This window comes from Staurois parvus, unplaced genomic scaffold (assembly GCF_062004578.1).
Source record: "Staurois parvus isolate SC_StPar_1 unplaced genomic scaffold, SC_StPar_1.0 ptg000615l, whole genome shotgun sequence".
Classification (NCBI taxonomy): domain Eukaryota; kingdom Metazoa; phylum Chordata; class Amphibia; order Anura; family Ranidae; genus Staurois; species Staurois parvus.
Window position 1 is genome coordinate 384,031 of NW_028318411.1, and position 12,608 is coordinate 396,638.

At 46.1% G+C, this 12,608-nt stretch overlaps 1 protein-coding gene across 1 annotated transcript in view; it reads left to right on the forward strand.

Annotated features, from left to right (window-relative positions):
• LOC149449520 (sphingomyelin phosphodiesterase 5-like) overlaps positions 1 to 12,100 on the forward strand; it is a 38,864-nt gene extending 26,764 nt beyond the window's left edge. The window contains exons 6-9 of the mRNA XM_089693144.1: positions 2,801 to 2,890; positions 5,410 to 5,473; positions 5,554 to 5,692; positions 11,804 to 12,100. Coding sequence (XP_089549270.1) covers positions 2,801 to 2,890; positions 5,410 to 5,473; positions 5,554 to 5,692; positions 11,804 to 11,908 — 398 coding nt within the window. The 3' untranslated portion in view covers positions 11,909 to 12,100. The remainder of the gene's footprint in view (positions 1 to 2,800; positions 2,891 to 5,409; positions 5,474 to 5,553; positions 5,693 to 11,803) is intronic.
• Positions 12,101 to 12,608: the final 508 nt, after the last annotated feature.

Here is a 12,608-nt window from a genome sequence, read left to right on the forward strand (position 1 = left end):
TCTGAGCTGGCTGTGCCTGGATCCTGGGGGTTCTTTCCTATATCTTTGTCATGGTGGGGGCCGCCGGTAGGGCCCCCTGGTTCAAAACTTACTTGACAAGTTGTTTTTGGTATGGGTATCTTTGAGTGATATCAATGGTTGCTCTGCAGGATTGATTCTGCTTGGTCTACATCCTTCCACCCTCGTCTTCCACCTCACCTGCTCTGTGGGTCATGACATAGGGCCTTCTCATTCATATCTCCATTTCCAGATGGCTTGGACAGTTGTGGTTTCTGTCCTGTTAAGGCTCCTGACAGATGTTCATAAGCTCTTCCTAACCATCTAGCTCTCCAGGCCCATGTTTGATGTATATTTGTACTCAGAATCACTGACTTGCTTGCAGGGGGTCAGATCTAGCTTTTTAGTCTGAAGTCTCTGGGCCTTGGTGAGTTTCATGCTCTTGATGGCTGGGTCATCTGATTAGGAGGAACCACCAAGCATATGGACATCATGTTGCCCCTAGTATGCAGACAGCAGTTTTTACCTTCCTTTCATACTGATTCCTTGTTTCCATTGCTTTTGTGGGGTGTGTCTTCTTGGCTGGCAATTTTGTACTGCCTGCTTTCTCCTGGGCCTATGTGGGAATAGAGTGATGTGGAGACCTATGCCTCATTTCTTCCCTACATGTTTTTGGTCTTCTACCTCAATCGGGACTGGTTCCTTCGCTTTCTGTCTAGTTTCTCGGAAGAGAACTTTATTTTTCTGGTGGGTCAGGTTGTGCCTTGTTTATCTCACTGTCTTGCTTCAGGTTTTTCTCTAACCTCTCTCGTGCTAGTTAGCAGGAGGCCTATGGACCTTCTGGGTCATTTTCCTGTAGAGCTGACAATTGCTTGGTTAGGGAGTTTCCATATTCGTTTGCTGTCATTTTTTAGGAGATAGTTGTTCTTTGTCTGCGACCAATTGTGGCTGTATGCAGTGCTTTGTGTTTCACTGAGCTGCCTCTTATGGTTGGGAGCTTTGGCCACCATCAGGGGCTGTCCCTAGGCTGTGTTTCTGTTTTTGTACCTAGTGTCCTACTCCTGAACGTGGCATCATAACTCAGTGGCCAGAGATCAAGATCTTCACTGTCCTTCAATGAACTCAGAGAAAAGGATTTGAGTACAAAAAATACTACTTTTTCACATACACTATATTACCAAAAGTATTGGGACACCCCCTCAAATCATTGGATTCAGGTGTTCCAATCACCTCCATGGTCACAGGTATATAAAATCAAAGCACCTATGCATGTAGACTGCTACAAACATTTGTGAAAGAATGGGTCGCTCTCAGTGAATTCAAGCGTGGTCCCGTGATAGGTTGTCACCTGTGCAATAAGTCCATCCATGAAATTTCCTTACTACTAAATATTCCACAAGCAACTGTTAGTGGTATTATAACATAAAATGACAGCAGGGTCAGTCACCAACTGTCTGCAGAGTCAATAGCTAAAGACCTCCAAACTTGGTGTGACCTTCAGATTAGCACAACAACATGCATAGAGAGCTTCATGGAATAGGTTTCCATGGCCGATCAGCTGCATCCAAGCCGTACACCACCAAGTGCAATGCAAAGCGTCGGATGCAGTGCTGTAAAGCACGCCACCATTGGACTCTAGAACAATGGAGATGTGTTCTCTTGAGTGAGGAATCACGCATCTCTATCTGGCAATCCGATGGATGTGTCTGGATTTGGCAGTTGCCAAGAGAACGGTACTTGCCTGACTGCATTTTTGCCAAGTGTAAAGTTTGGTGGAGGGGAGGATTATGGTGTGGGGTTGTTTTTCAGGTATTGGGCTTGGCCCCTTTGTTCTAATGAAGGGAATTCTTAACGCATCAGCATACCAAGACATTTTAGACAAATTTATGCTCCCAACTTTGTGGAAACAGTTTGAGGATGGCCCCTTCCTGTTCCAACATGACTATGCACTAGTGCACAAAGCAAGGTCCATAAAGACATGAATGAGTGAGTTTAGGGTGGAGGAACTTGACTGACCTGCACAAAGTCCTGACCTCAACCCCATAGAACACCTTTGGGATGAATTAGAGTGGAGACTATGAACCAGGCCTTCTCCGACATCAGTGCCTGACCTCACAAATGCGCTTCTTAAAGAATGGTCAAACCTTCCCATAGACACCCTCCTAAACCTTGTGGACAGCCTTCCCAGAAGAGTTGAAGCTGTTATAGCTGCACAGGGCGGGGCCAGCTCATTATTTTACCCTACGGACTAAGATTGGGGGGCCATTAAAGTGCATGTGCGTGTAAAGGCAGGCCGACCAATACTTTTGGCAACATAGTGTATGTCCATTTGTTACCTTATAAAAATAAAAAAAATAGGCAGGCCATTTATTAAAACGATTAACAAAAAAAGCCTTTTTTTTCTTTAAGAAAAAAATGTAAACATTTTGTAGGTAAGAAAATTACATGTAGAGTATGTTGTCAATTAACTGATATATCTACGCTTATAGGAATCAGTGACTTACTAAACAACTAATTCCCATTTACATTTGCAGCTTTTTTTTTCTTTTTTTAATGTGCTAAATGTTGACACCATGGGGTTTATTTACTAAAGCTGGAGAGTCCAAAATCAGACTCCCTTCTGCATAGAAACCAATCAGCTTCTAACCTCAGCTTGTTCAATGAAGCTTTGGCAATGAAACCTGGAAGCTGATTGGTTTCTATGCAGAAGTGAGTCTGATTTTGCACTCTCCAGCTTTAGTAAATAAACCCCCATGGATCGTGTGGGAATTCACAGCCCATTTGTCTCCTTCTCTCATTTCAGATGACTGCATGGAGCAGAAACATCAGCTATTCTCTGTATATAAGGATCCGTGTAGAGACTGTGCTGGCCAGGACAGAAGAGGTGCAGTGGGTGAGTATAGAGACAAGCCTGATGGTCTTCACCAGGGTCTCCCAACCTTTTTTTGTCACAGCACATTTTAAGGCTCTGTTTACAGCTATGCAGTTTGCTTTTTGTCCATTGCAGTGCTTTTCGCAGTTCATTTTGCATTTTTCTACAAGCGTTTTTGACGCATTTTTACCGCATTTTGCGTTTTGTTCAGCTCTTTTTTTTGTTAAAGTGGAATTTTGGAATGCAAAACGTGGCAAAAATGCACTACCATGCATTTCAGCAGCTTCTCCATTGAACTCCAATGAAGCAAAAACGCTGATTTTTTCTTTTAAAAAAGACCCTGACCCTTTCCAAAAAATACAGCAGCTCAAAAAGGCATAGATGTGAACATGTTCCATAGGAAACCATGTTAAATGGACTGTAGTGCGTTTCTGCAAAAAGCACTAAAAAAATGCATTGCTGTGAACAGAACCTCAAGGTATGCGAGTTCTAGATGCATCCTAGGTGAATGATATCTCTTTAACCTTTTTTTTTTACTGAACAAATTGATGGTAAATGTCAATGGTATCTTTTTTTTTTATTGTCAAAGAAAACAACAAAATGAAAAGAAAAAAAAACAAAATGGTAAAAAAAAATGTTTTAACCTTTTACTATTTACTAAAACTGGAGAGTGCAAAATCTGGTGTAGCTCTGCATAGAAACCAACAAGCTTCCTTTTTTTTTTTTTTTTTGTCAAAGCTTAATTGAACAAGCTGAAGTTAGAAGCTCTTTAGCTACCATGTACAGCTACACCAGATTCTGAGTGAACCAATTTTAGTAAATCTCCCCAAATGGGTCTGTAGTGCATAGAGAAGCTCACAGGCCCAGAGATTACATCACTGGGCTTCAGATTATTTATGTAATCCAGTTCCAGGTACAATGGGCCTGAATGGTGTTATTCTCCCTCTTCCCCTATATAGTATTTTTAAGATAGGATAGCTCATCAAAATCCCCATAGGATAGGAAAGCACTATGAAATCTTTGTAGGACTATGCAATCTTCGTAGGATAGGAGAGCCCTGAGCAAACTTCCTTCTGTCCTATTCCATGGAGATTGTATTGGGCTATCCTGTCCTATGCCTGTTGTACTTGTTTATCCTATTGTGGATGTACAGTGCTATCCTATCCTATATTGGATGTACAGTGCTACCCTATTGGTATATATGTTGGTATAGGGCTATTCTGTCCTGTGAAGATTGCATAGTGCTATCCTATCTTATAGAGATTGTATTGGGCTATCCTATTCTATTGCAGATGTACAGTGCTATCCTATCCTATGACGGTTGTATAGGGGGTTATATATGGCTATTCTGTCCTGTGAAGATTGTATAGTGCTATCCTATGGAGATTGTATTGGGTTATCCTATCCTATGAAGATTGTATTGGGCTATCCTATCCTATGAAGATTGTATTGGGCTATCCTATTAAGATTGTATAGGGCTATCCTATCCTATGAAGATTGTATTGGGCTATCCTATTAAGATTGTATAGGGCTATCCTATCCTATTTCAGATATATAGTGCTACCCTATCCTTTAACAGTTGGTATAGGGCTATCCTATCTTATAGAGATTGTATTGGGCTATCCTATCTTGTAGAGATTGTATTAGGCTATCCTATCTTATAAAAATTGCTTTGGGCTATCCTATCTTATAGAGATTGTATTGGGCTATCCTATCTTACAGAGATTGTATTGGGCTATCCTATCTTGTAGAGATTGTATTGGGCTATCCTATCTTGTAGAGATTGTATTGGGCTATCCTATCTTATAGAGATTGTATTGGGCTATCCTATCTTGTAGAGATTGTATTGGGCTATCCTATCTTATAGAGATTGTATTGGGCTATCCTATCCTATTGCGGATGTACAGTGCTATCCTATGACAATTGTATAGGGGGTTATATAGGTCTATTCTGTCCTGTAAAGATTATATAGTACTATCCTATCCTATGGAGATTGTATTGGGCTGTCCTATCCTATAGTGGATGTATTCTGTTATCCTATCCTATTTCGGATGTATAGTGCTATCCTATAACAGTTGGTATAGGGCTATTCTGTCCAGTGAAGATTGTACAGTGCTATCCTATCTTATAAAGAATGAATTGGGCTATCCTATCGTATAAAGACTATAAAGGGGGAGAAGGGGAATGGGAGCGTATCTGGAATTGCATCAGGTACTCTTTCTGAGGAGGGCATTATCTGCCTGCCATCTCTTCAATCCACATGTTCACATTTAGAAAGGGTTAGTCTGGCTGAAAAAAGACAAAAGTCCACCCAGTTCAACCATAGAAAAAAAAAAAAGTTGTAATCCTATACCCACAGTTGAGTTCCTGACTTCTTCTAGATGATCATACAAAAGACAGATGGTTTGGATGCATTGAAAATAGCTGCATTTGGAGTTTGATGATTGCATACGGGTGAATTGCAGTGACGCAGATTGGTGTTTGGAAGTTTATGTTGGGTCTTCTGGAGACCTATAACAATGGCTTCTTGTTTGTCCCAGGCACCCTCCTCAGATGGGACTGTCTCTACCACGAGGCTATCAACACTCCAGCCACTCTAAAGAGGTGAGATGGGTCTCATTGGAAATCTGTGAAATATTTTACTAGTTGTATTCATCATAGAATCTCACTGTGTTCTGTTGCAGGACTCTGGATTCAGAGGCTGAGCGAAAATTATACATTGCTCCACCTCTTCCTGAAGCAATTGATGGGAGTGGTGCGCATTGGACGGGGCGGAGAATAGATTATATCCTGTACAGAGAGTCGGATTTGTTACTTTCACTGGTGAGAAGCATATATGATATGTTCTAAGAATGTATGGGGCTACTCTATGGAGATTGTATAGGGCTGTCCAATCCTTTGGGGATTATATAGGCTTATCCTAACCTATGGAGAATGTTTGGGGCTCTCCAATCAGTTACAAAATGTATGGGACGACCCTTTTCATAGGTCTGTATTGATTTCATTAGGCTATCCTATGGAGATTGTATGAGGTTGTCCTATCCTACAGAATTTGTAGAGGTGCAGCCTATCCTATGGAGAATCTATAAGAATGTCCAATGCTATAGCAACTGTATAGCTGATATATACAAGGGGGGTTGTATGGGGTTGCTCTATCATATGGAGAATGCATGGAGTTGTTCTGTCATGTAGAGAATGCATGGGGAAAACGTATGGCGACTGCAAAAGGCTCTCCTATTCCTATGAAATTGCTTAAGTCTATCCTGCGGAGATCGTCTATGTCTATTCTACCCTATAATAATTGTATAGTTCTTTCCTATCCTATGGAGACTGTATAAGGCTGTCCTATTTTATGGAGGTTTTATAGGGTTGTTCTGACCTATGGATATTGTATAGAGCTGTCCTGACCTATGGAGATTGTATAGGGCTGTCCTGACCTATGGAGATTGTATAGGGCTGTCCTGACCTATGGAGATTGTATAGGGCTGTCCTGACCTATGGATATTCTATAGAGCTGTCCTGATTTATGGAGATTGTATAGGGCTGTCCTGACCTATGGAGATTGTATATGGCTGTCCTGACCTATGGAGATTGTATAGGGCTGATCTGACCTATGGAGGTTGTATAGGGCTGTCCTGACCTATGGAGATTGTATAGGGCTGTCATATTCTATGGAGATTGTATAGGTCTAACCTATCCTATGGAGATTGTATAGGTCTATCCTATCCTATGGAGATTGTATAGGTCTATCCTATCCTGTGGAGATTGTATAGGTCTATCCTATCCATTACATTACATTACATTGAGTTTATATAGCGCCAAAGGGTTTGCTCAGCGCTGTACAATATAGGGGGGGACAATACATGAAACATTACAGCAACTACAAACAGCATACGAGGGGTTATAGGGCCCTACTCTTTCGAGCTTACAATCTAGGAGGGAGGGGGTAGTGGTACAGGAGGAAGTGGCTGTGGGGGATGGAGTGGTAGGAGTAATGAAGGAGAGCAGCAGTTAGGTGAGGGTGGGATAGGCTTCCCTGAAGAGGTGGGTTTTCAGGGAGTGCCTGAAGGTGAGGAGGGAAGGTGACAGTCTGATGGATTGGGGTAGTGAGTTCCAGAGGATGGGGGAGGACCTGGAGAAGTCTTGCAGACGTGCGTGTGAGGAGGAGACCAGGGAGCAAGATATAAGGAGGTCCTGTGAAGAGCGAAGGGTACGGGTAGGGTGGTACTTGGGAATCAGGTTGGTTAGGTAGTTAGGGGCAGTGTTGTGAACGGCTTTGTAGGTCAGAGTGAGTAGTTTGAATTTGATGCGTTGGGCGATAGGGAGCCAGTGGAGGGATAGGCAGAGGGGAGTGGCAGAGGTGGAGCGGTTGGTGAGGTGGATGAGTCTAGCCGCTGAGTTCAGGATGGTCTGAAGCGGGGAGAGCCTGCACTGGGGTAGGCCTGTGAGGAGGGAGTTGCAGTAGTCCAGACGTGAGATGATGAGGGAGTGTACGAGTAGTTTAGTGGTGTCTGGGGTAAGGAAGGAGCGTATTTTGGCAATATTGCAGAGGTGGAGCCTGCATGTGTTTGTAAGTGATTTGACATGAGGTTGGAAGGAGAGGTTAGAGTCCAGAATGACTCCAAGGACTTTGGCTTGCGGGGCGGGATTGATGGTGGTGATGTTAGTAGTGATGGATAGGATGGGGGGGGGGCGCGGGCAGGGGGGAAGACGAGAAGCTCGGTTTTGGAGAGGTTAAGCTTGAGGAAATGGAGCGACATCCAGTCAGAGATGTCGTTTAGAAGGTGAGTGAAGCGGGCGGAGAAAGTGGGGTTGAGGTGGGGGGTGGAGAGGTAAATTTGAGTGTCATCAGCGTAGAGGTGGTAGTTGAAGCCGTGGGAGTGTATGAGTTTGCCAAGGGAGGAGGTGTAGATGGAGAAGAGAAGGGGTCCAAGGACAGAGCCCTGGGGGACCCCAACAGAGAGGGGGAGGGAAGGGGAGGTGGCACCATTGTAGGAAACGCTTAAGGAGCGTCGGGATAGGTAAGAGGAGAACCAGGAGAGAGCGGTGTCTCTGATGCCAAGGGAGAGAGTTTATTAAGGAGGAGGGGGTGGTCAACTGTGTCGAAGGCCGCGGAGAGGTCCAGGAGGAGGAGGACAGAGTAATCGCCTTTGGCTTTGGCGGTTAGTAGGTCGTTGGTGATTTTGAGGAGGGCGGTTTCGGTGGAGTGTAGGGGACGGAAGCCGGACTGTAGTGGATCAAGGAGGTTGTTGTCAGTTAGGTGGGCGCTTAGGCGGTCGTAGACTAAGCGCTCCAGGAGTTTGGAAGTGAGTGGCAGCAGGGAGATGGGTCTGAGGTTGTTTGGGTCAGAGGGGTCCAAGGAGGGCTTTTTGAGTATGGGGGTGATGTGCACATGCTTTAGGAGGGAGGGGAATACGCCGGTAGAGAGGGAGAGATTGAAGATGTGGGTGAGGGAGCAGATGAGGGAAGAGGGGGGTGACCGGAGGAGTCGAGAGGGGAAAGGGTCCAGGGGGCAGGTAGTGAGGCGGGCTTCTGAGAAGACCCTGGTGACTTCCTCAGTGGTAGCTGGGCTGAAGGAGTGCAGAGCTGGGGGGGTTACGGTAAGCGGGGTCTTGGGTGTGGAGGGGGGCAGTTCAGTTGCGAGGTCAGAGGAAGGAAGAGATGAGGGGGATATGGGGGGGGGGAGGCTAGGTGGGGAGGTAGATTGCGAGTTGACTATGTCCTGACGGATTGCATCAATCTTGTTGTGGAAATGAGTGGCAATTTTGCGGGCGGTGAGTGAGGTACTGAGTGGAGGAGGGGGGGGAGAGAGTAGGGAGTTGAAGGTGGAAAAGAGTCGGCGAGGGCAGGAGGAGAGGGTGTTGATCAGGTTTACGAAGTAAGCCTGCTTGGCGGCGTGGAGGGAGGAGGTGTAAGTGAGGAAGGAAGATTTGTAGAGGGAGAATGAACGGGGGGACCAGGTTTTGCGCCATAGTCTCTCTAGCGCGTGACTGCGGCGTTTGAGGCATTTAGTGTGGTCGTTCTGCCATGGTTGGAGCGGTCTGGGTTTGATGTAGCGTGTGGTTAGGGGTGCCAGAGAGTCTAGGGTAGCTGATAGTGAGTCGTTGTACGTGGTAGTGGCTAGGTCAGGACATGACAGTGGAAGGATGCTGTCGTGTAGGCGGTCGGCAGCTGAGTGGAGGGGGGCCGGGTTCAGGTTGCGGAGGTTGCGGCTGGTAATGATTTGGCGCTCTGGGGGGGGGGGGAGTTAGGGGAAGGGGAGATGGAGAACGTGAGGAGGTGGTGGTCGGAGAGAGGGAAGGGGGTATTAGTGAAATGGTTGAGGGTACAGAGGTGGGAGAAGACGAAGTCCAGGGTGTTCCCAATGATGTGGGTGGAGGATTGAGTGTGCTGTGTGAGCGCGAAGGAGGAGGTTACGTGGAGGAGTTGGGAAGTAGCCGGGCTGTTGTAGTTGATGGGGATATTGAAGTCCCCAAGGATGATGGTCGGTAGCTCAGAGGAGAGGAAGAAGGGAAGCCAGGCGGCGAAGTCATCCAGGAAGCGGGGTATGGATCCGGGAGGCCTGTAGATCACTGTGATCCTTAGGGGGGTGGGGGTGAAGAGCCGGATACAGTGAGCCTCGAAGGAGGAGAAGGTTAGGGAGGGAGGGTTAGGGAGGACCTGGAAGGTGCTCAGCGGTGATAGGAGCAGGCCGACACCACCACCTTTGTGACCGCTCAGTCTTGATGAATGGGACCAGACTAGACCTCCATAGGAGAGTGCCGCAGGGGAGGTGGAGTCAGTGGCCTGTACCCAGGTTTCGGTGATGGCTAGGAGGTTAAGGGAGTGGGAGATAAAGAGGTCATGGATGGCGGTAAGCTTGTTGCAGACCGAGCGGGCGTTCAGGAGTGCAACCGAGAGAGGGGGGATGGATGCGGGAAGAAGGGGCACAGGTATGAGGTTGAGGGGGTTACGGCAGCTGGCGGGAGCAGGGGGGTCCCTAGAGGAGGGGTGAGGTGGTGAGGGGCCAGGGTTCGGGGAGATGTCCCCAGCGGATAGGAGAAGGAGAAGGGTGAGGAAGGTGGCATGGGGATGGGAAGTGCAGGAGCGTGTGGGTCTGATAGTGGTGGCACGTGGGTCGATGGGGGAGTGGAGTAGCAGGAGGAGGTGGTGAGTGCCTTAGTGGGGAGAGGGGAGAAGTGAAGGGGCAATGTAGAGCTGTTTTGGGGGGATAGGCGGGTAGAGGGAGGTGATTTTTGGGATGGTGGAGAGGAAAACGAGGAGGAGGAGTGCAGGTGGCATGTTGGGGTGGGTGGAGTGACGGTTGGGTCAGGGGAGGTGAAGGGATACAGGTCAGGGCAAGGTGGTGTGGGGAATCTGTATCACCGTGGGAGAGTCATTTGAGTCCTTCTGTAGGGGTAGAGTGAGGGTGGAGGGCGGCAGCTGGTTGGCAGCAGTCTGTGGGTGCAGTAAGCTGGCGACTGTGGGTGCTGTGGCATGTCTTCAGTGGGTACGGTGGTTCGTCTAGCGGAGGGGTCGTAGGGTGCGATGAATATCCTATGGAGATTGTATAGGTCTATCCTATCCTATGGAGATTGTATAGGTCCATCCTATCCTATGGAGATTGTATAGGACCGTTCTGATCTGTGGAGATTGTTTACGGCTGTCCTGACCTGTGGGGATTGTTTAGGGCTGTCCTGACCTGTGGAGATTGTATAAGGCTATCCTGACCTATGGAGATTGTATAGGGCTGTACTGACCTGTGGAGATTGTATAGGGCTGTCCTGACCTGTGGGGATTGTATAGGGCTGTCCTGACCGATGGGGATTGTACAGGGCTGCCCTGACCTATGGAGATTGTATAGGGCTGTCCTGACCTGTGGAGATTGTATAAGGCTGTCCTGACCTATGGAGATTGTATAGGGCTGTCCTGACCTATGGAGATTGTTTAGGGCTGTACTGACCTGTGGAGATTGTATAGGACTGTTCTAATCTGTGGAAATTGTATAGGGCTGTCCTGACCTATGCAGATTGTATAGGGCTGTCCTGACCTATGGAGATTGTATAGGTCTATCCTGTCCTATGGAGATTGTATAAGGCTGTCCTATCTTATGCAGGTTTTGTTGGGCTGTTCTGACCTAAGTAGATTTTTTAGGGCTGTCCAATCCTATGGAGTTTGTATAGGGCTGTCATATCTTATGGAGATTGTATAGGGATGGTCTCACTTCTGGGGATTGTATAGAGCTGTCCTGACCTATGGAGGTTGTATGAACACTGTATAGAGCTGTTCTATCCCATAGAGATTGTAAATGGATGTCCAATCCTATGGAGATTACATAAGGCTGTCCTATCATATGGAGATTGGGCTCTTCTGACCTATGGAGATTTTATAGGGCTGTCCTGACCTATGGAGGTTGTATAGGACTGTCCTGACCTATGGAGGTTTTATAGGGCTGTCCTGACCTATGGAGGTTTTATAGGGCTGTCCTGACCTATGGAGGTTGTATAGGACTGTCCTGACCTATGGAGGTTTTATAGGGCTGTCCTGACCTATGAAGGTTTTATAGGGCTGTCCTGACCTATGGAGGTTGTATAGGACTGTCCTGACCTATGGGGGTTGTATAGGACTGTCCTGACTTTTGGGGGTTGCTTAGGGCAGTCCTATCCTATGTATACCCTATAGAGCTGTTCTGTTCTATGAAGATTGTACAGGGCTGTCCAATCTAACCCATTGTAGTCACTTTGTTATTAATAAGATACCAAAGTAGTGCATAGAGGGCTCAATTCACAGAGCTTTAACATGAGAAACAGCATCTTTATTTTCATATATACAGTATATCCGTACTTTACCCTGTTTTTGTTATGAACAGTGGGGAGTTGATAATTATTTTGTAAGATCTGTTTCCCTGTCTCCACACTCCTCACCATTCCTCATTGTTTTACTTTCCTTTTCAAGGCTGTGAACAAGTTCCAGTTTATCACACAATTGGCCGGACTGTCAGATCACGTTCCGGTCTCGATGCACTTCTCCGTCTCACTGCCAGAGGGCTCCTCCCTATGAAGAATGACACAACTATACCTCACTGACACGTCCGATCTAATGTACTACATGTGATGGGTTTACTAATCCTAAATTTTGTAAATATCTTGTTTATGGAAAGATTGCTATTTTCTTACCGGGATGTAAAATATTAATTTTGTCATTTTATTGAGCCATGTTCAGACACAGCACAATTAAATATTTTGTTTGCAAGTTGTCTGTGGAATGAATACATCTATAGGACCAAATCCAGGTACTATCCCATACACAAACCTCATAAAGTAAACAAAAACTTCATTTACGCCCTTGGCTGAGCCAAATCCTCCTTCGTGTCTCACATATCAGACACTGCAGCTCACAAGCATCCAGCAGTAGATATTTTGCAGTTTTCTGTGCTTTGATTCTTTGACAGTGACTCTGTCATTCAACAATGTAACCAAATTCATTTTTGAGACAGATAGCTTTCTGTTAGTATTATTTAAAGTGGTTCTAAAGTCAAATAGTTTTTTATCTTAATGCATTTTCCCATTAAGGTAAAAAAAAACTCTCCAGTACTGGTTCCCCTCCATCCCTAAACACTTACCTGTCTCCTCTCTCGATCCAGTACTGTCCTATCTACAGCACTGTTGCTCCCTCTTCCTAGTCTCACAGGAGACTCTGATAGCAGCAGGAGCTATTGGTTTCTGCCTCTGCCAGTCAAATCATGTGAAGAGGGAGCAGA